Here is a 20,527-nt window from a genome sequence, read left to right as displayed (position 1 = left end):
TTTTTTTTTTTTTTTTTTTGCTTTTTAAAGCTTGTTGTGAGTTGTTGAACTCACAACACTGAGATCAAGAGTTATATGCTCTACTGACTGAGCCAACCGAGTGTCCTGAAATGACTTGCAAAATAATTTCTCATTAGCTCCATTCCAACCACTCATTTGAAGCAAATGACCTATGCTGGATGACAACGATCTCCTCTGGGTAGACGTGGGGGTTCAAATGGAAGATCCTTCATGTTTTAATACCCGGATTTTTGCCTGAAACCATGACACCGACTTTCTCCAGTTCCAGGGATCACGCGGCAAGGAGGTCAAGAACAGGGCTCGAAGGCATCCATTAACTAGAAGAAGTGCATGCTTGTTGATGGCAGGTTGTCTGTTCCTTCAAGCCATGCACTCACATTAGAGCCGATAATGCCCCAAAGAGGCAAAAACAATCTTACAACCACTTGTGGCCCTTCAAAATTCAACCCTTCCTGACAAAATCTTAATCTTTGGTATTTACTGTCTCCCATTAGGAATAATTTGTTTTTTTTTTTTCCCCTTGGAGGACTGGGGATAATGAAAAAAGGTGAGAAACGGTGTTCGAGGCCATGCCCACTGTAGTCTAATGAACGTGGACAAACAAGTCCACTTAATTTCAACCATGAAAGTGATAAAAGGCCTAAAAAACTCAGATTTTATCATGTTGCCCAATAAATCAGAGGTTTTGGCAAAAGCTGAGACTACCAATCTCCACCTGAGAGGAGGACCAGACGGAAGATATAGTAGAACTCTGAGCTAACAGGTTACTTGAACGTTGGCCTACAGTTTCTGTCCACAAGAACTAATTTTGGATCTGTCATTTTCTAACCACATTATCTTGGGCAAACCACTCAACCCTCTGAGACTCAATATTTTAGTCTATTCCAAAGAGATATTCGTTCTCATTGCTTTTATTTCAGAAGGCTCGTCAACCGTAAGGTACTAAAATACTTCACAGAAGTTGAAGATTAAAGGGTTGGTGCTTTTAGTAAAAAGGGAAGGGTCCGAGCAGCAACAGGCTTAGAGGGTCTTCGGTGGCTAGACAGAAACTGAGGCTATGCGAATAAATAAAATCACTTGGGGGGAAGTAAGTAGAGGAAAAGAGAACTAAGGCGGACCCTTAGGGACACCAGTGTTGACAGGGATGCGTGAAGAAGAGGGAGGCCACGTATCAGAAGTAGCCAGAGCACCAGGAGGAAAAACCAGGAGAAAGGAATCAAGTACTATATGAACTAAGGAATCCCTCAGATTTAGGAACTAGCAGGTCACAGAACTTTGGAAAACTGCTTTCGTGGCATGGAGGTGAACTGAGGATAAGTGGGAGGAAAGAAGTTGAGACAGTAGATGTGCTAACTCAAGAAGCTCAGCTCTATTTAAAGAGAGAGAGAGAGAGAGAGAATAAATGAATGAATAACTAGAAGGAGAAGCCCGAGCCTGTCTGCTTCCAGGCTGGGGGTAAACAGGCAATTGGAGAAAGAGAGACCCAGCAAGGGTATGACTGGCAGAGTGAGGCTTCTGAGAAGGCGGCCTGTGATATGAAACAGAAGTTGAAAAGATAGGCTGCTTTGGCCATAAGGAAGAACACCCCCCCACGGAGAGCGCAGGCAGAAGGCAGGTAAGGCGACAGACAAAAGCGGAGGGAGAAGGGCCTCAATATTCTCTCAGCAGCGGCAGCAGCGGCAGCGGCAAGCATCTCTTTTAGGAGCTGGAGATCGAAGGAGACCAGTAAACAGTCTGAAGTATCTATTGTTATGAAAAAGAAAGGGAGCGGTGTATCTGCAGAAGAGCTCCTGACGGTGCCAAGAGCCTAGCCGAGCGTGGAGACGCTAACCTAAGAGTTAATGACTTCCTTTGGCAATACACGGTAACACCTAGTTGCGAGCAGGAACAGGAAGACGGCTGGATTGAGCCAGACTGAGGTTTTGCCAGGTGTGTGTTTTAGAACGATACTGCCGAGAGTCTTGGTAAGAAATTTGCTGCCTGCAAGTTCACGTGACTTCCTCTTATGGCTTATGGTCTGAACAGAAGTTTGTGGCTGACTGCTATGCCTTCGTGGGAGGTGAAGTCAGTGCTGCCTTATCAGGGGCCGTTCTGTGTCAGTCTTTCTGGTCTTAAGGACCAAGGGCCTCTTATGAGAGCAAGACCTGATCTTCCATGTCATTCTCATTCTCCTATAGCATAGTCTGTACTGCAGGGAGGGCTAACACGCCAGGGCTGGGGGACTTAGCCAGACGGTGGTTTGGTCCTGGGTCCAGAATCTTCTCCGTTACATCCTAAGTCCCTATCTAGGGGCTAACACCTGCTCTTTACCGGCGTTTTGACATCTACCCTCTAGGTACAAAGGCATTCAATACACATCATCATCCACTGCTCGACAGTGGTGACCTAATATGGACAGTAGTCTTCTGGGTTATGACGACTCACGTTCCCCACCATAAAAAAATACATCTAGTTGCAGTTTTTCTGCACCAGTTCGAAAAAGTGATGTTATTCAAAAGGTGATTATGCAGCCACGGTTTTTCTTTGTTTCACCAAAACTAAAGCTTCCCATGAATAAATACCAACCTGCCAAGATAGCTTTGTGAGCCTGGAACTCCTGGCCAGCAACGCACAGACAGCAGTCTGTGAACCGGGAGTTCTCCCACAGTCCTCCCAGCTCATCGGCCAGCCGGCACTCAGGGACCTTCACCATATTCATAGTGTTCTGGCCAGAAATGTTGACGGAATCTTGCACCACACTCACCTGTGAAAGACAAGGAAATCTAGTCCAAAGGTTCTGTTACCAGGAATTTTCTTCCCAGCAGGAAGAGAGATGACTTTTACCTCGATGCTGTAGTACATTCAGATACAAACGTTAGTCATGTTCTCTTGAAACCACCTCCACAAATGAAGGCTTTATCCTGTGGATCAAGTAATTTCCAATCTGCCGCGATCATACTTACTCTACACCATCCTAAGACGAGAAGCACAAAGCCCCACAAATCTCCTTCTCCTCCAACTGCTAATAAGCTCCACCTCCCCTGCCCTGAAAACCTGGGCAAAGCCACAGGGCGGCGGGGGGAAGGAGACACGGGGGAACGGGGACACTGACCTAAACATGTATTAAACCTCAAGTATTTACCTTATTCTGCCTTAAGCAAAAGGTCAAATACAAAGAACTCCTACAGAAACTACCACTTAAAACTCTCTAGAAGCAAGAATCTGATAAGCCTGAAAGCACTTTATTTTAATGAGGTCTGGACCACGAAAATAAAATGCAGCCTCTATTGGGCCTGGTAAATAATTGGCGCTTCCTCATAGAGGTTAGTCTAATAAACAGAACTGGGCTTGGGAAGGTCTTCCCCAGCAGTGATAGCTGGGTGGGTAGCCCACACCATTTACACGCTTTTACTCGGTCCTTTGTGACGATGACATACAAGATGGCTGGCTCCAGCTAGACATGCACTTACTGCTCTGGAACAGAATGAGGACCACAGATTGACGGAGGGATCCAACCCGCCACGACGACTTCAACAGCAGCGTGCTTTAACTAGCTGAATGAACTGTTCGGCCTAGATAAAAACCCAAGTAACTTCCAAATGGGTCAGTGAAACTCAGATAAATCTGTTAGGATACCAAGTACAAGGATCTATACATCATACAGCACCCCAAAATAAACGGAAGCTACCAAACTGAAGGTTAAGACCGAGCAGATCCGTCTTCTGCCTAACAACCACTGCTATGCCTCATCTCCATCGTATGCGGTTAGGAACGTTACTATAAAACCGAATTCACAAACCTTGAGAATCGGCTCCTCACTCTTGCTACTGCTATGAGTTAGATGAGAAAGATAGCTCAAGGAACATCCTAAATGACCCAAGTTTCTCTCACCCTTCAAGATGCAAGTTACCCCTTAAATGCAGTCACAAACCCAGAGGTAAAATGAACGCCCCATCCAGGTGACCTAGTCTCTTTTGCACAGGAGTGAGATATTTACTATCAGCTCAAGAAATTTAGTCATTTGTTTAAAACTAGCCATTGTGATCTCCAGCAATGAAGCAGCCAAGTTAATCAATTATGAATGTACTTAACGTTTGTAGCACATTTATCAGAGCCAGATTATAACGTTATTTTAATAGCTCAGGACCCAGCACAAACTACCCCACAGAGATTCTCTCTTGCCCTAAGACCTCTAGTTTGGTCTAGCCACTTTCTCATACTAACACCAAAAGTAGAAGTTTCCTGTTTCCAGTCATAGCCTGGAAATACAGATTTAAAAAAAAAAAAAAGAAAAAAAAAAAGAAAGGAAAAAGAAAGGAAAAGACCAATTATTATTATTTTTTTTTTAATTTTTTTTTCAACGTTTATTTATTTTTGGGACAGAGAGAGACAGAGCATGAACGGGGGAGGGGCAGAGAGAGAGAGGGAGACACAGAATCGGAAACAGGCTCCAGGCTCTGAGCCGTCAGCCCAGAGCCCGACGCAGGGCTCGAACTCCCGGACCGCGAGATCGTGACCTGGCTGAAGTCGGACGCTTAACCGACTGCGCCACCCAGGCGCCCCAGGAAAAGACCAATTAAATCCGACTTCCTCATTGGGAAAGGCTGGAACGTCTTGGGATGGTCAATGAAGGGAACGGAGAACGCTTCTGGCAGTGGGTTCCTAAGCTTAAATTAAACCAGGTTGACAGGAGCCCAGAGTCATTCACACTTGATGGCGATTTACTAGACTGGGTAAAATGAATTGGCTAGAGCTAAGCTGAATTCCAAGCTACCGTTACCGGCGGACCCTCTGCTGGTAGGGTGTGCGCTTGGTAACGAGGGAGGCCCAAAGACTATGACTCGTCTCGCTGGGGCCATTCCTCTCTCCAGACACAGACAGGAACACAGCAGGAAGGAGAATGTACCTTTACTGTCTGAGCCAGACTTGTGCTGTAGATATATGGATGCCTGGAGTCTCCAGAGCTCTGAATGTCTGGCACCTCTCACCAACATTAAATACGCTTAATTAAAAATAAATTTTAAATGGCATTCACAAATGAGTCTTCAGAGTCCAAACTTTCAACTCAGGAAGGGATTGTTTTCCTCTGCAAACGATGATGCTAAAATGAGACCATTTTGAGAAAAACTAACGATTTTTTTTTGTTGTTAATGCCTGTGAAGTCGACTATGGAGACTCATTCAGAATTGCAGCTGTGAAGATGACGTGACGGTGACATTTATGTCGTCTTAGAAATGACTGCATGAAAATGTCTCAGGAAGGCTGTATACCCCTCTATGTTTCAAGCTGTAAACGGGCCTCACTTTTCAAGTCGATTTCTCTTCTTGGAGAAGAAAATTCCATAAAAGACTAAAGGCTGTGCCAATTCTTGTACATTTTATCTAAACATAAAAAGCCAAGGTGAGACCAATGGAAATGTATTTTGAAGCTTCTATATAATGATAACAACCAAGGAAACAATAGGCTGCCGCACAGAGATGGTCTGTAGCAGCAGCATTACTTCTAATCAAAAGACCAGCAACAATCTAGACACGCGCCAAGAAGAGCACGAATAAATAAACTGTTGCATATTCGTTCACACAGCACACTACTACAGAGCACTAAAAATGAAAGAACCCTAGTTATACCCGCCACATAAAGACATTTTAGACACACGATGCGAAGAAAGCAACGTGACCTACGTGACCTGCGTACGTTCTGACACCATTTTTATCAAGGGCACAAACAAGCAAACCTAAACAGGTCGCTGTTCAGGCACACAAATGAACAAGGGGATGATAATGTACAATCTGAAACAGATCATCCTCTGAGTGGGGATGAGGCCCAGGGGAGAGGGGAGAAGCACACAGGCCAGTTCCGAGTTACTGGTGACGCTGTTGGGTCGGGTATTAGGTTTACAACATTATGTTTATAACCTGTAATAACGTTACATATTAAATCATTTCCGTAGGTCAAGAGCACTCGATATTGGCATTATCATACAGTTCAACCAATATCTCCAGACCATCCACTAATAAGATGATAAAAAAGAAAAACAGACCCACATAATTTAAAATTTGGTCAAAATACATATTCCCGGGCCATGAGAGGATATTCTATGTTTGAGAAGGAAAGTGCTATTTTAAGACTCCACTAGGGTCTAGATAGTTCATATTTGGTATTTCATTCATATGGTGTTTCACATTTCAACTTTAATTGCAACATTACAGACAGACACCGGAATCTTCTGCCTGTCAGAGGCACACACAGTGAGAGAGGGATATATGCATTTTTATGGTTTATAGCTATCCGTTTTCAATATAAACAGAGAGAAGAATCAATAGAAGCTGAAACACTTCACGGAGATTTTACTGTGAACCAAATTATTAAAGGGAAAATTAAGAGCGTACAGCCTCCACGAGCCTTCCATCGCCAAAGTAGACCGTCTCTGTTAAGAAAACGTGGTAGAGCCCACGCTTCCTCGGCCAAACGGCATTCGGCTCCGCGTGGCGCCGCGTGGCGGACGAGAGGGGGGAACGTGCAGCTGCCACGGCCCGACACTAATTTGCTGTACAAGGTTCGGAAAAATTCCCTGACCTCCCTAGGCACTGCTTCTCCCCCCAGTAACGCGAAATGAAGGTAAGAGAACTAACCCGGCTCCGAGGATTGTGATGAGAGACAATTCAGGGAATGCTTTGAAAATGCTTCCAAATGCGTTAACTAAGCCATAGCGACTTGCAAGAATCGTCCCATTTCCTAATAGACAAGAACGTCACTGAGAGGTGAACCCAGTGTGGCGCATTATAAACGAGACTGCTCATTCAGCGATCTAGTTTCATTTAAATGTTCATTAACCGCTGAAATAAAGCCCAAAGACAAAGGTGATTCTCAGCCTTTCACCTCAGGATTCCTCGTGTGGCCTCTAGGAACAGCCAAAAGAACCCACGGAACAACCGTACTTTTGTTACCAAGATGCAATAAGCTCGTTTATAAATAATCCACTGACCGATAGGAGGGAAGTACCCAGGCCAAAGGCTGAGTGACGAACGGAGCGGTGGAAGACTCATAACCTAAATCTGTATGTGGACATCGACTGCATAAAAGCCTCTGAATAATAAAAAAATACTAACTAAACCAATGATACAAAAAATAAAAATATGAACCAAATACCGGTTTATAAATAATCCACTGACAAAAGGGAGCGACAGGTCAAAAGGATAGAGTGTGCAGCAAAGAATGATGTAGCTTTGAAAAGCACTAAGAACTCAGATGAGCTGCAGACATTTTTAAAACCCACACATCCAACACCCCCCCCCCCCCCCCGCCACGCAACCGTCTTGCAATGCTGAATGCTACTAAGTCCGCGGAGAGCCTGGGAACAGAAACGAGTCTCACTAGGCACAAGCCCAAGTATGAGAAGCAACACTCAGCACCTGTGGCCAACAGAGAAGTGTGAGCGGAACAGATGGCACACCTGGTTCGATGGGAAGAAACCGATGGCATCAGCAGAACTCAGCAGACGTTTCCCTGTTCAACATCTCCTCATTTCCAAAGTGTCATCTCACTTCCCTTCGAAGTCAGTAAGACAAATCTAAACTTAACCACAGGATTTCTCCTAAGAGAATTTCATATGGGGAAGTGAAGGGAGAGAATTTCATATGGGGAAGCAAAGCCTTGGACTTAACCACAGGGTAAGAGACTGCCAAGTGAGGGCAGGCCAATTGGTTTCCAAATCGAGAATGGCGATACAGGGGTTGGAGTAGCTGGAAGGGATTTGGGGGGATGGGCTGGAAGGGGGAGCAAAGCAGAAGAGGCTGGACCGACTGTGGACTGGAAAATGTGGCAAGAAAGGTTGAGGCTTTGCCTAGAACACCAGAGGCGATATTTAGAGATTTCTCTTCTTTCAGAGAACAGTTCAAAGACTGGCTTTCGTTTCCAAAAGAAAATAGAATTTTCCACTATTTTAAAATCTTTCTGAAATATAGGTCTCTAAGAGAGGTAACACTAAATTGATGGTCTTAACGTTTCATAACATCAAAGCTCATACAAAACCACCTAATTGTTCTCATTTTTTCACCAGGGCAACTGAGCACGATCTGTAAATAATAGGACTTACATAGAATACAAATTTCAAGTTCACAGACAAAAACAACTGCAACATTTTATGTATTTACAGAGAGGCCATCACTCTAGTATTTCCTTCTTTTACTTAGCAATGAGAAAGGAGAGGAGGTAGCTATTACGTGACTATTTATGTATTTAGTGCAGTCCTTTAATAAACTATGCGTCCATAGTTTTCTAATCCCCAGCAACTACTCTGCAGAAACACTCCGCAAGCTGTGACCGGGGAGAGAAGCTGGCGACTGCTGGCCAGGCCTCTTCCACAAAAGGGCAGGATTCCGAAGGGACACCCTGCCCCACTGCGCAGGTGGTGATAAGCCTTTGGACCTGTCGTTAACTCACGGTGTGAACCTACCATTATGACAGAGCACATTGGCAGTCGGGGAACTTGCCTGCACCCTCCCCGTGAAAACACAGTGGTCACTCTCAAGTGGTGCCGCTCAGCAAGTGGTTCTTGACCATACAACGCATAGGGAACACAAAGATCCCATCCGACTGGAGGCTTCATTCGTTTGTGACTCTGTGAGTTTGTGAGGATCTTAAATACACTGATAATGGCATGAAATGACTGACTAGTATATGCTTATTAAAGAAACCACTTTCTACCTCACTCTCACTTTGGGATTTTTACTTCAAGGCTTCTCCTGTAAACCCAGAAAGGCTCCTGGGTCACTGGTGAAAGAAGGACCCTCCTGGCTGACTACACGGAACTCGCCTAGCCAACCACAAGTTAGAGAGCTTTACCTACCCTTCACCCTGGAAAAAATGGTTCTCACCTTCCTAATTTCATAACCACTCCAGCAAGACAAAGTGATATACCCAACTCCTGGCAAGAGTCATCCAGTAGAGCAGAAAAGGAAAGTGATTTGGAGTCAAACACAAGTAGCCTTCCCACTTAAGAAGTCGGCCCTTCCAAATTCTATCTGCAAACACCGGCCCTTCCAAATTCTATCTGCAAACACCCGCAATGAAAAAGCCAGAATCCTGACCCAAGCAAGTCAAAAATCACTCCTACCAAGATGGTGCACCATCTTTGTTTTTAAGAACGGCAACGAGCAGAAAGCTGAGGTGCCCAACAAGCCCGAAATCACGACAGTTTCAATCACAGAAGTAACGCTTGGGTTGCGCCACACCACTTGGGGATTTTTCTCACTCTCCATCCCTGAAACAACATAATGAAGCCTACCGATTCCCAGCAGGTCTGGGGATTGCTTGTCTCACCGTGGGGTAAAAGGACTCACCTCACAGAAAAGGGTAAGCTTGTCATCAGGGAGAAGCCCGTTGGCCTCATCCAAGAGAAAATCTCTACGGATGAATTTTTTGAATCCCCAGTCTTTGCCTTGCACAAACCTATATGCCCGTTGACTCTCTGGAGTAGGAAAAAAAAAAAAAAAAAAAAAGTCATATTTAGGGTTACTCAGAACACAGATCAAATCTACAACTTGTCTGTGTATGAAGTTGTTTGATGTGAAAATAAAGAGTTGCATGAAGAGCAGAACATTTACCCATAGCTTTGGTTTCTTCTCCCTTGGCATTCAGGATGGAGAATTTGAATTTTGCCCGAACTTCACTCTTTGGACAGCTGACCAGTAACAGGTAAAGTGACAGGTAATCTTTGCTTTCTTCATCTAGCCCTTTTGGGTTTACTCGCAAACACCTGCCCAAAACAGACAGGGAAAAAAATATAGGTCAAAAGCATCCATGTTTGTAGGTTTTGTGATGTGACAGGAGATACAAAACATCTATTTCTTGAGAGAAGAAGATGTTAAGAGAACCAATCCAGGCCCCATAGCGGGAGATTCTGATTCAGCAGAAGACTACTTTGGGAACCACTATTTGGGAGCAACCTGAGTCACCTTCTAAGGAGTAAACAATAAAAATAGAAGGGCATTCTAGAATCTGACACCACATCCCTTACATCTCTGCCTCTTTCCTCATAATCTCCCAAATCACTCTTTTCTCCCCTGAAAACATTTGAAAATTGAGCCTACTTCCACTCTGTTCTAATCCTCAGTCTCAGGAAAGGCTGCCCCTTCTTTGGTCAGGACTACAGTGAAGCCATGAAAAACACAACGTTGTTGAGCCCTTTAATATCACCTTTGGAGAGAAAAAGTATTGCAAAGAAATGTGTGAACAGCACATAATCTTTTACGGACATTTTATCAATCTGGCAATAATATTCTAAGACTGAAATAAAGAAGGCAGTATGGAGGAAGCACAGACAAAAGCAGACTCCCATTCCACAGGATAGAGTTCCAAGCTAGGCTTCCAAAGAGAGTCAGAGATGACAATCTGTTGCCACTGAATCAAAACAAATTTCAGACAGAATTTAATAGGTTCGACTGAGTTAAGTTGTAAATGTCATTAGTTGATCTGCATGTGGTTCACACTGCTCCTACCACATACAATCCACAGGCCAGATGTATCCTTAGGCCATGCCAGTGTTATGGCACCTCTCTCAAACAGGTGGCCCAATGCAGTGCCTCTCTAGGGTGTGCATATGCCGTATACATCACTGTATGTTGTGCTCAAGATGCAAATTTAAACACAACGCCTAAGAATAAAGCGTTCTCTCAGTATCACCTAGTAATACACTGCTTAATGTACACAGCCAACAAACAATGCATGGACGGAGAGTTGTTTAACTCTTCGCTGGGTTATCAGAGATCAAAACTGGTGGCTCGCACACGTGTTCCGGTCTTTGCAGCGAGCATATGGTTGTATCCTTAGCTGCCGGCTCCTCAAGGGGACACGTGATTTGGATGGGGCTGACCTCCACGCTCCGATCATATTCCTCTTGCCACAAAGATTAATTGAGGGAACACAAACCTAAACCAGTCAGTGGATGTCTGACGTATTCTTGGCCACACAGTTAATTCAAAGAAAGTTCAAAGACTTTTGTCAAATGGCAGGTGTTACACCCGTGGCCACTGCCACTCATCCTTCAGCCACAAGGGTGAAGCCAGACTTCAGATGTTCAATAGCGTGGACAGCAGAGAGAGATGGGGTCCTTAAACTCACTGCTGGGCTGCTGGGTCCAACTACCTTCCAAACCATCCTACACCCCGGGCATTCTGATTGCCTAAGCAAATACATCTCCTTTATTGTTAAAAGCAGGCAATTTAAAACTTGAGATTTTTTTTGGGCTAACATCTGAATTTCTTGCTTTTCTCGAATCAGAAAATATGTCAACGGTCGGCCCTTACTCCCACATAGCTACAGACAGCTGGAGCTGAGCGGCCCCCACCCCTTTTAGAAGGACGCTCACTCATCTGCCAAGGGGTCAACGCTCATACCGTATCGTGTATGAGTTATCATTTACAACACTGGCCCTCCTTACTCATTTATATTACCCTACAGCCATTTGAGTTTGCTGGTCCCTGACATAGTCATTGAACTAATTCAACAAATGTACAGTGAACACCTATCATGGGCCAGGCACTGTTCTAGGCGCCGGGGAACACGTTAGGAACAAAACGAAGTCTCCACCTTCAAGGATCTTATATCCTAGCTAGGCTGTGTTGTAAAACCAAGAAAATGGGCAACTTTTAGAAAAATTTTTATAGCTAGATATGTTCTTCCTCACCATTTCAGTTTATCATTGGCTCCTGATGAAAAGGTTGAACTTTTAATGACTTCACCCATTTCCTCCCGGCAAAAGCTAAAGTTATTGATGGTCCACATGTAGGAGAATTTCACTACCTTGATCTGTTGACAGAAAACCAAGAAGCAATTAAATAGGAAGGAGGCAACCTGAAACACAGGCTGAAGATCAAATAATCATTTCCCCTCCCTCCCTCTGCATGATTCCCATAGGAAGACAGCCCTGTCTGGCCAGCATGGAGGCTCAGCTTTTTCTGTCCCTCACCCACATCTTAAGAAATCTCACAGTGACCAACTGCTTTCATGACATTTCTCCACTTCTGAGAAACACTGGGTGGAAAGTGAGAAAAACATGGACAGGGGCGGGAAAGCAGATAATAAAGCCGTACCTAAAATGAGCCTTTGCTCAGAGCAGCGTTTGACAATTGAGATGTTGATGCCACTGCCTGGGGTTGCAAATCTCAAACCTGGTTTCCTGTGAGTTGCCCAAAGAGGAACACATTTCCATCAAGGTGGATAGAAGTGGATCTAGTTTCAAAGATTCCCCCCCACCCCTCTTTCAAGCTCCAGTGAAAAACACTGGCCTAGGACATGGAGATTCATGAGGAAAACCAAGGAATGGAAAGCTGACAAGTACTTTTTCTATCTGCTATTTGACAGTTATGTCCTAGAGAAAGCAGGAAACCCAGTGAAGAAAAGAAACCTTATTCTTTTCATGCACCAAAATCCTCCCAAGGTACAAGATTTACAGAGTGAAAACATGAACCTACCTGTGTGTAGCACCAGCTTTCAGCTACGGGGCCACTCGACATTTCTGCCGGAGGTGGAGGACTTGGAACCCTTGACATCGCCAGTTTGAAGGTTAAACGAGATCTCCAAAGTCAGGGGACAAAGATTTCTGTTACTCTCTTCACCCTGGTTGACCCAAGAAGCATGAGGATTTTATTAGATTAATGGCATACTCTCCTATTTCCGTTTGACCTTGCAGACTGGAAACTTTGTCTCCTGCCTGGAATGCTCTACCTTATCATTCAAATGGCTCCTTGGCATTCAATGCTAACCTCAGAGAAGATCACCTAATGTCAAGCAGCCTACTAGTCACGATTCCGTCACTCTATTTTAATCTTCTGCCCAATCCCTAATATTATCTTACAAATGAATTTACTCAAAGGGCACAGAAAATACATTCATGAAAAGGCAGCCAAAGAGCAGCCAGCACAGTGACCACCACATACAACTTTGCCACTGGCTCCTTCCCCAGAGGGCAAAAATACCGCATTCCTAAAAGACAATGACCTTGTTACCACTCTAACTACTACCGCATCTTCTACAGTTCAGTGCAAACTTATTAAGGGTAGTCTTCCGTTCTTCACCTCATTGCTAGCTGCTCTCTCAAAGGGCAACATTTACTTTCTTGGATGTGTTCCTTTCTCTGCAGCAGTAGAGAGCTCACATACATACTCCGTCAGTACCCAATTTTCCAAATTCTTCTCCTTGCTGTTTTCTGATCATTCCTCAATCTTTCTTATTAGATTCTCTTTCTCCAGTGCTATTCCCATGGCTTCATTCTCAAACATTTTCTCAATCTACATTCTCTTTCATTTTATCCATCCCCAATGTCAAATTTCTGCCTTTATACAAATGATGCCCAAATCTAACTTTGACCCGTCTCCTAAGCCTCAGACCATTTTCAAGTAACTGCTATACATCTCAGGGTGTATACATCACAGGGTGTCCCCGGAGCAAATAAAATCTAAATCAAAGTTCTCCCTTTGCAAGGTTTTTCAAAGCACAAAACCATTCGACCACGGATGAATTTGGTTATTCATTTTTGAGAGAGAGACAGCGAGCATGAGTGGGTAAGAGGCAGAGAGAGGGAGACACAGAACTGGAAGCAGACTCCAGGCTCTGAGCTTTCAGCACAGGGCCCGACGTGGGGTTCGAACTCACAGAGCGCAAGATCATGACCTGAGCCGAAGTTGGACACTCAACCAACTGAGCCACCCAGGAGCTCCTGTTTTTTAAGTACAATAAACAAAGCCAAAAAACAAACTGAAAAAAAAGAGCTTGTTATGTGTGACAAAAGGATAATTTACAAATTGATATATACGTTTTCGACAAAATCCATAAGACAAAAGCCAACGACCCTATATAAAAATATTGTTCACAAAAAAGGAAATAAAATAGCTCTTAAATAGTTTTACATCTTTCAGACCAGCAAGAAAAAAAATCAACCATATCACATATGGGGATATGGGGACATTCATACACTGCCAGTGAGGCTGTAAATTAGTATGTATATTTTAGATAGGAATTTGCTGTTTGCAATACATTGAATATACATGCAACCTAAGACTTCGTAATTCTACATTAACTGTATATGAGCTAGTGGAGGGGTTCTCAAACTTTAGTGTGCAGCAGAATCACCAGCTGGGCCCCATCCCCAGAATTTCTGAGTCAGAGGTTTGAACTAGGCCCAAGAATTTGCATTTCTAACAAGTTCCCAAGTGATCCTGATATGCTGGTCCTGGAACCACATTTTAAGAACCACTGCCCTAGAGAAACTCTGCCCGTGGGCAGAAGACGAACACAGAGAAGGCTGTTCAGTGTGGCACTGCTTGTAACAGTGAAAAACTAGAACAAACTAAAAATCCATTAGGAGGGAAATAGAAAACTAAATTGGGTTATTTCCATATAATGGAAAACCATATTTCAGGATTTAAAATTAATGAACTAGATCTGCAGCACCACGGAGATGAGATCAAACACAACGCTAATGAAAAAAAAAAAAGCAAGTTTTGGAATGGCATGTGCAGTACCTTATTTATGCAAATTTAAGATTTATATATTATTTACAGATATATACATTCAGTAGAGGTTAAAAAACCAAAAAGGAAAAAACAGTGACAAGCTATCCATCAGATTCGCGATGGGAAAGCAGGAGAGAAGAATGAGGCCGGGACAAGGACAGAAGGCAGCTCAAGTTGCTCTCTCTGGTTTCTTCTCAAATGAGGATGATCTGAGGCAAATATGACAATACATAGATCTGATGTTTGGGATGACAGCCACTTGAGTCTATACCATTCTTCCTACTGTTCTGCTTCATTTTTTTAAATATACTGTATTGTAAGAATACTATAAGGATGTACTCCATTATATCAAACACTGGTTTATAATATCGAAGGCAGACATTTCTTCCCTGGACACCTGGCTTATTTTCAGCTAGGCACAATGTTGCCCTCTTTACTTGGCTACTAGGAAGCTCTGAGACAAATGTGTAAGCCATCTCTTGACACTATAGGATCAGATCATATGCTCATCCTGTAATAGCTTTATTATTTTCTTAACACTGTAATTCGCTTTGCCATAATTGCCTCAACTGTTTACTCTTTTATATAGAAGTTAACTACTTCTGGAAACTGTCTCAAATCCTTTGTAGAAAGAGGGATAAATGAACAAAGAAATCACTCAGCTCATACACATTCACTGGCCACTTAAGTAATATGCATGGATTAATAAGATACAATTGTGGGGTGCCTGGGTGGCTCAGTCAGTTAAGCAACTGACTTCAGCTCAGGTCATGATCTCGCAGTTCATGAGTTTGAGCCCTGCATCGTTGGGCTCTGGGCTGACAGCTCAGAGCCTGGAGCCTGCTCTGAAATCTGTGTGTCCCTCTCTCTCTCTCTCTGCCTCTCCCCCATTGATGCTCTGTCTCTGTCTCTCTCTCAAAAATAAATAAACATTAAAAAAAAAAAAGATACAGCTGCATCCTGAGTAATACCATTGGTATTACCGGAGTCCCCACCGGTTTTAAACACTATCCTACAGCAATTCACAACTAAAGCATCCCATGTAATCACAGATGGAGTTACCAGTTTTATACACATGACACGCTATTTCACATAAGCTAGCAAACTAAGCAATGCAGTGGTATTTTGGCCTCCCCGATTTGTGCAATTCATGATTCCATGATACACTCAAGAATCCAGATGCTACACTTGATCACCTATGATCAAAGTGGGCTTCCATTGGATGGAAAACATATTCTCAAGAACTGTTGGTCTAGTTCTCGTAATGAGTAAGTGCACCTTAGGCAATTTTACAAATCCCAATTATCATTATTGCCAGTAGGAGCCAGAATGAAATTTAAAAATTCCCACTTAAAACTATCTTTTGGGCAGACTGGCAACAAAGACGTGAATTCTGCATGTTAAGAGCATAAAATTTGGCTCTAGAGATGTGTGGTGCATCTCTACACTGAGGGAATCATGAAATATTAACAAGTTTATTTTGAAGTTTTAAAAAATACTTCAAATTTATCTAACAATTCATTTAAGAATTCTCTAAGCCTAAGAAAAAAGACAAGTTTAAAAACCAGTTTATTTTAATAGCTTAATTGTTACTGAACCATGGTCCATTATTACAACCAGAAAAAAAAAAAAGTACTACTTTGGTCTTGGCCATTTTTTTTCTATCTTTTTTGCTTCTCATTTATTTTGTAGCCAAGCTTTTTTTTTTTTTTTAAATAATATCACTTTATTCCAATTTTAAAGAAATGTCCAACCCAGTAGCCAGTAAGATCAGCCTTAGACTCTGAGGAGCTCTAACCACACAACCTGCTGAGAGGGAAATTGACTAGGACAGCACCAGTCTAATTAATTTCACTCCTAGCAGGCACTGAGGGCAAAGTGTTCATCAGCAAAGTAGCCTGGTGTTACATGAACTCTCTAGCACTTCATGCCAACTGCTGCAGATGCCCAGCAGAAAAACAATTTGAGAAAAGAGGAGATCTATTTGAGGGTCATGGGTTGAGAACCTTTGTAGGAGACAACTAGCACCAAAATATAGCGTCCCTGGCTTCAAACAAGTTAGGACAAGACCATCCAAGTTCTCTAGTGAAAAATTTCTTTTCCAAAGCTTTGCAAACTTCCCAGTACGCTGACAACTCTGAGGCTTAACATATCTACTATATACCATCTATTTTCCTGTTCTTTCTATTAAGTCCTGAACCATGAGGTGACACTTCTGAGTCACACCAAAAAATATACTTTAAAATATTGGGGCATCTGGGTGGCTCAGTCGGTTAAGTGTCTTGACTCTGGATTTCTGCTCAGGTCATGATCTCATGGTTTATGGGATTGAGCCCCACATCAGGCTCTGCACTGACAGCACAGATCCTGCTTGGGATTCTCTCCCTCTCTCTTTCAAAATAAATAAAGTTTTGAAAATCTGTCAACTGTAATACTGCTCAAATTCCAATGAAGGTAGTACCAAGTTAGCAACCAACAGCAATCACCAACAGACTGCATCTTAGCAAGTATTAGAGACCATAAAGTTAATCATTTTTGACAAGAGATTCAAGTCAATCAATATAGTATGATTTCTCACTAGAACATTAAACAGAAGTAAAAAAGAAAATGTATTAATGCTGTCATGATGCACAAAGCTTTCAATTGAACGTACATAGTGCACTTCTTCTCTGTCTTCTTTTACACTTACAAACACTTCTGTTGCTGTCAGTAGACTTGAAACTCTTTTTTTTTTTTTTTTTTAACGTTTATTTTTTTGGGACAGAGAGAGACAGAGCATGAACGGGGGAGGGGCAGAGAGAGGGAGACACAGAATCAGAAACAGGGTCCAGGCTCTGAGCCATCAGCCCAGAGCCCGACGCGGGGCTCGAACTCACGGACCGCGAGATCGTGACCTGGCTGAAGTCGGACGCTTAACCGACTGCGCCACCCAGGCGCCCCGACTTGAAGCTCTTTAAAAGGAACCTGCAACTCTTTTTTGTGTCCCCTTATCACCTAGCACAGCCTGCCTAAAACAAGACATTCAGCAACAATACTTTGATGACTGAAACATTTATCCAGTTGTATTCAAGTTCATTAACTTTTCTGCTTGTTTCTCTCACATATCTCTAAAAGAGCCCTTTGGACAGTGCTGAGTATATTAGATTTGCAATGTAATGAGAATCATTAATTTGTTCTTTTGGATGAGTTACACACAAAGCCAAAAACTCCTAGCCTGGCACTCTCAAGTATCAGTCCCGGTAAAAGTAAGGTTCTCATCCATTATCAAGTATATCTTCGCTCTACAAGGGGGAGAGAGACTGGATATAATTTCCCTCATTTTGAAAACAGGTTATCAGTAATCTGAACTAAACTCGTACATAATCAGGATTCTTTGAGGACAGAAGATGAATTCCCAGTACAATAAAGGGAAATGTCCCAATAGTTTAACCTGTAGTATATGCAGAGCAAGGCTAGAACACTCTCTGAAAAGTGTTGCAAAGAGAGCTTCTGGGGCGCCCGGGTGGCTCAGTTGGTTGAGCATCTGATTCTTGATTTCGGCTCAGGCCATGATCCCAGGGTCACGGGACTGAGCCTCACATCAGGCTTTGTGCTAAGCGTGGAGCCTGCTTAAGATTCTCTCTCCCCCCTCTGCCCTTCTCCCCAGCTCATGCTCTCTCTTTCTAAAAAAAGAAAGAAAAAGAGACAGCTTCTGCGGTCTTTTTATCTTTCTTTTATTCCACGTAAGCATTCCTCCATCTTCAATCTAATCCAGTCATCCAGCGAATTAAAGAAAATCAGCAACCAACACAGGCATATCACATACATGGTATCTGTAAGTTAGCCATATATCCATCAGTCTTAAAATTATAGGAGTAAGATTGTGGCATAATAGACTGAACCATGAAACTGTTTTATAAGCCAAAAATAGTCAAAACGTTGGCAATTTCATGTGGTTCAACATAACACACAAACATGCACGTGTTAGATGGCTGGGAACATCGCTCCTTAAAAGAATGGTTTGTTAGGGACTTTTTAAAAGCCTATCACTTTTTTTTTCTTTTGATTTAAAGCCTTGTACAGTTTCCAAGTAAGAAAAAATCCCAATGTCATAACTATTTTAAACCTGAGAGACGCTGCCTTCTCCAAAACAGAAGATGCCAAAAAGATTGTAGACCAAAAAAAACCCCAAAAAAACAAAACAAAAAAACGATCACACACACACACTACCAGCAAAAAAAAAAAAAAAAAAAATCCACAAAACTACGGGAAGACTTGGATATATTCATTTTTCTGAGAAACTGATGTGATCTCAAGGTAATGTTTATATTTCTTGTTACAGAGTCCTCGATAATATACAGCCTGTGAGGCAACAACTTTTTTTCTCATTATTCTAAGGACAGATTATTACAGGTCATACTGACTTCCTCTGTTGCAAGGTTTGAATGACTTTTGAAAATCTGTCATATGTAAACTTACTGCAATTCAATCTAGTCTAACAAAATACTAAATGTACCTTTTATTAAATTTAGAGATGCTTCTTAAAATGAAACTAAGGACAATCAAGAGAGGCCTCAGTAAACAAAGGAAAGACCGGGGTTTCTCTTATATCCCTTATCAGGTTCATGCTTTATAAAACGTACAAGGCAAAAGATGACTGCTTTTGTCTTTATTGAGATATAACAGACATACAAACACTATCTTTGTTTCTTTTCAAATTCTTTAACAAAAGGATTTAGTATTGAATGAATCTAAAGATCAAGAGGAAAAAGTCAACAGTCTAATGGAAAAATGGGTGAAGAACAACCAATGGTTTATAGAAATGTAAATACCAATGGTTCTGAAATATATGAAAACATGTTCAACTCTCATTCATAATAGGATAAATGCAAATTAAATCACATACTGATTCACCCAGTGAATTGGCAAAGATCAAAATGTTTGATAACACTTGCTCAGGCTAAGGAGAACATTTCTGATTAGAGTATAAATTGCTATACTTTCTATGAAAAGGAACGTATATCAGAATGGATAAGAAATATACATACCCTTTGATCCAGCAATTTTGCTTCTAGAAATGTACCCTACTACTGATATATTTAACATGATTAATATAATAGGTTTTTTCACTGTGGCATTATTTGTAATCACAGAATGGAAATATTCCAAAAGTCCATCAACAAGGGCTTGATTAATGAATTATGATACAAATAGACAATATAGTTAATAAACATCTGTTTAAAAAATGGGGAGGTTCTTTCTATTTAAAGAGGCAAAAATACCTATTTATTTTAACATACACATAATTTCTCTGTAAAACTATACAAGACCCTAGGGACACTGGTTACTTCCAAGGAAGGAAACAGGGATACTTGAATGGGAAGGAGAATTTCCATCATATTTCCCTTTCTGTACTTTTTGAATTTTAAACCATGTGAATATGTTACCTTTTCAAATAAAATTTAAAAAGAGAGAGAGAGAGAGAAGAGAGGAGAGAGACAGAGAGAGAGAGAGACCCCACAACTGGGGGAAGGGTAGAGAGAGAGGGAGAGAGAAAGAATCCCAAGCAGGCTCTGCACCGTCAGCGTGGGGCCTGATGTTGGGCCTCAATCTCATGACTGGTAAGATCATGACCTGAGCTGAAGTCAAGAGTCGGACCCTTAAACTGACTGAGTCAACCAGGCACCCCTAAAACTTAAAAATTTTTAAAGAAATTAGCAGTCTTTCCAGTTAATTTTTCTAGGTTATGAGATGGCTTATAAATCAGACCCTTATGAGAGGTAAGATAGGAATTCTTCAGTGGCTTCCATTGCTATCCAAATAAAATCTACATTCTGTCATGATTGCCAAGATCTCAGTGTATGTCCCTGACCTCATCTAACACTTACCCTTCACAGTCACGGTGCTTTAGTCACTCAGGCCTTTAATTCTACTTAGTGAGCGTATCAGCTTCTTTCCTCAGCCTGGAAAACCTTCTTCCCCCACATCTTTTCATAGCTGCCTCCTTGTCATCTAAGTGTCCTATCAAGTAATAT

General features: G+C 42.2%; 1 protein-coding gene across 3 annotated transcripts in view; it reads right to left on the bottom strand.

Moving 5' to 3' along the window:
• Positions 1–20,527, bottom strand: part of SPOP (speckle type BTB/POZ protein) — a 68,310-nt gene that overhangs the window by 8,671 nt on the left and 39,112 nt on the right. For 2 of the 3 annotated variants that reach the window (XM_040497223.1, XM_040497225.1), the window contains exons 2-6: positions 12,474–12,618; positions 11,687–11,808; positions 9,606–9,757; positions 9,342–9,469; positions 2,587–2,764 (exon numbers count right to left, since the gene is read on the bottom strand). In XM_040497223.1, coding sequence (XP_040353157.1) covers positions 2,587–2,764; positions 9,342–9,469; positions 9,606–9,757; positions 11,687–11,808; positions 12,474–12,551 — 658 coding nt within the window. In that variant the 5' untranslated portion in view covers positions 12,552–12,618. Of the gene's footprint in view, positions 1–2,586; positions 2,765–9,341; positions 9,470–9,605; positions 9,758–11,686; positions 11,809–12,092; positions 12,179–12,473; positions 12,619–20,527 lie in introns of those variants that run through there. The other variant, XM_040497224.1, reaches the window with a different exon arrangement.

This window comes from Herpailurus yagouaroundi, unplaced genomic scaffold, assembly GCF_014898765.1.
Source record: "Herpailurus yagouaroundi ecotype Mexico unplaced genomic scaffold, PumYag 189, whole genome shotgun sequence".
Classification (NCBI taxonomy): Eukaryota; Metazoa; Chordata; class Mammalia; order Carnivora; family Felidae; genus Herpailurus; species Herpailurus yagouaroundi.
The sequence above is the reverse complement of the archived record's forward strand: the minus strand, read 5'-3'. Positions and strand labels throughout refer to the sequence as shown.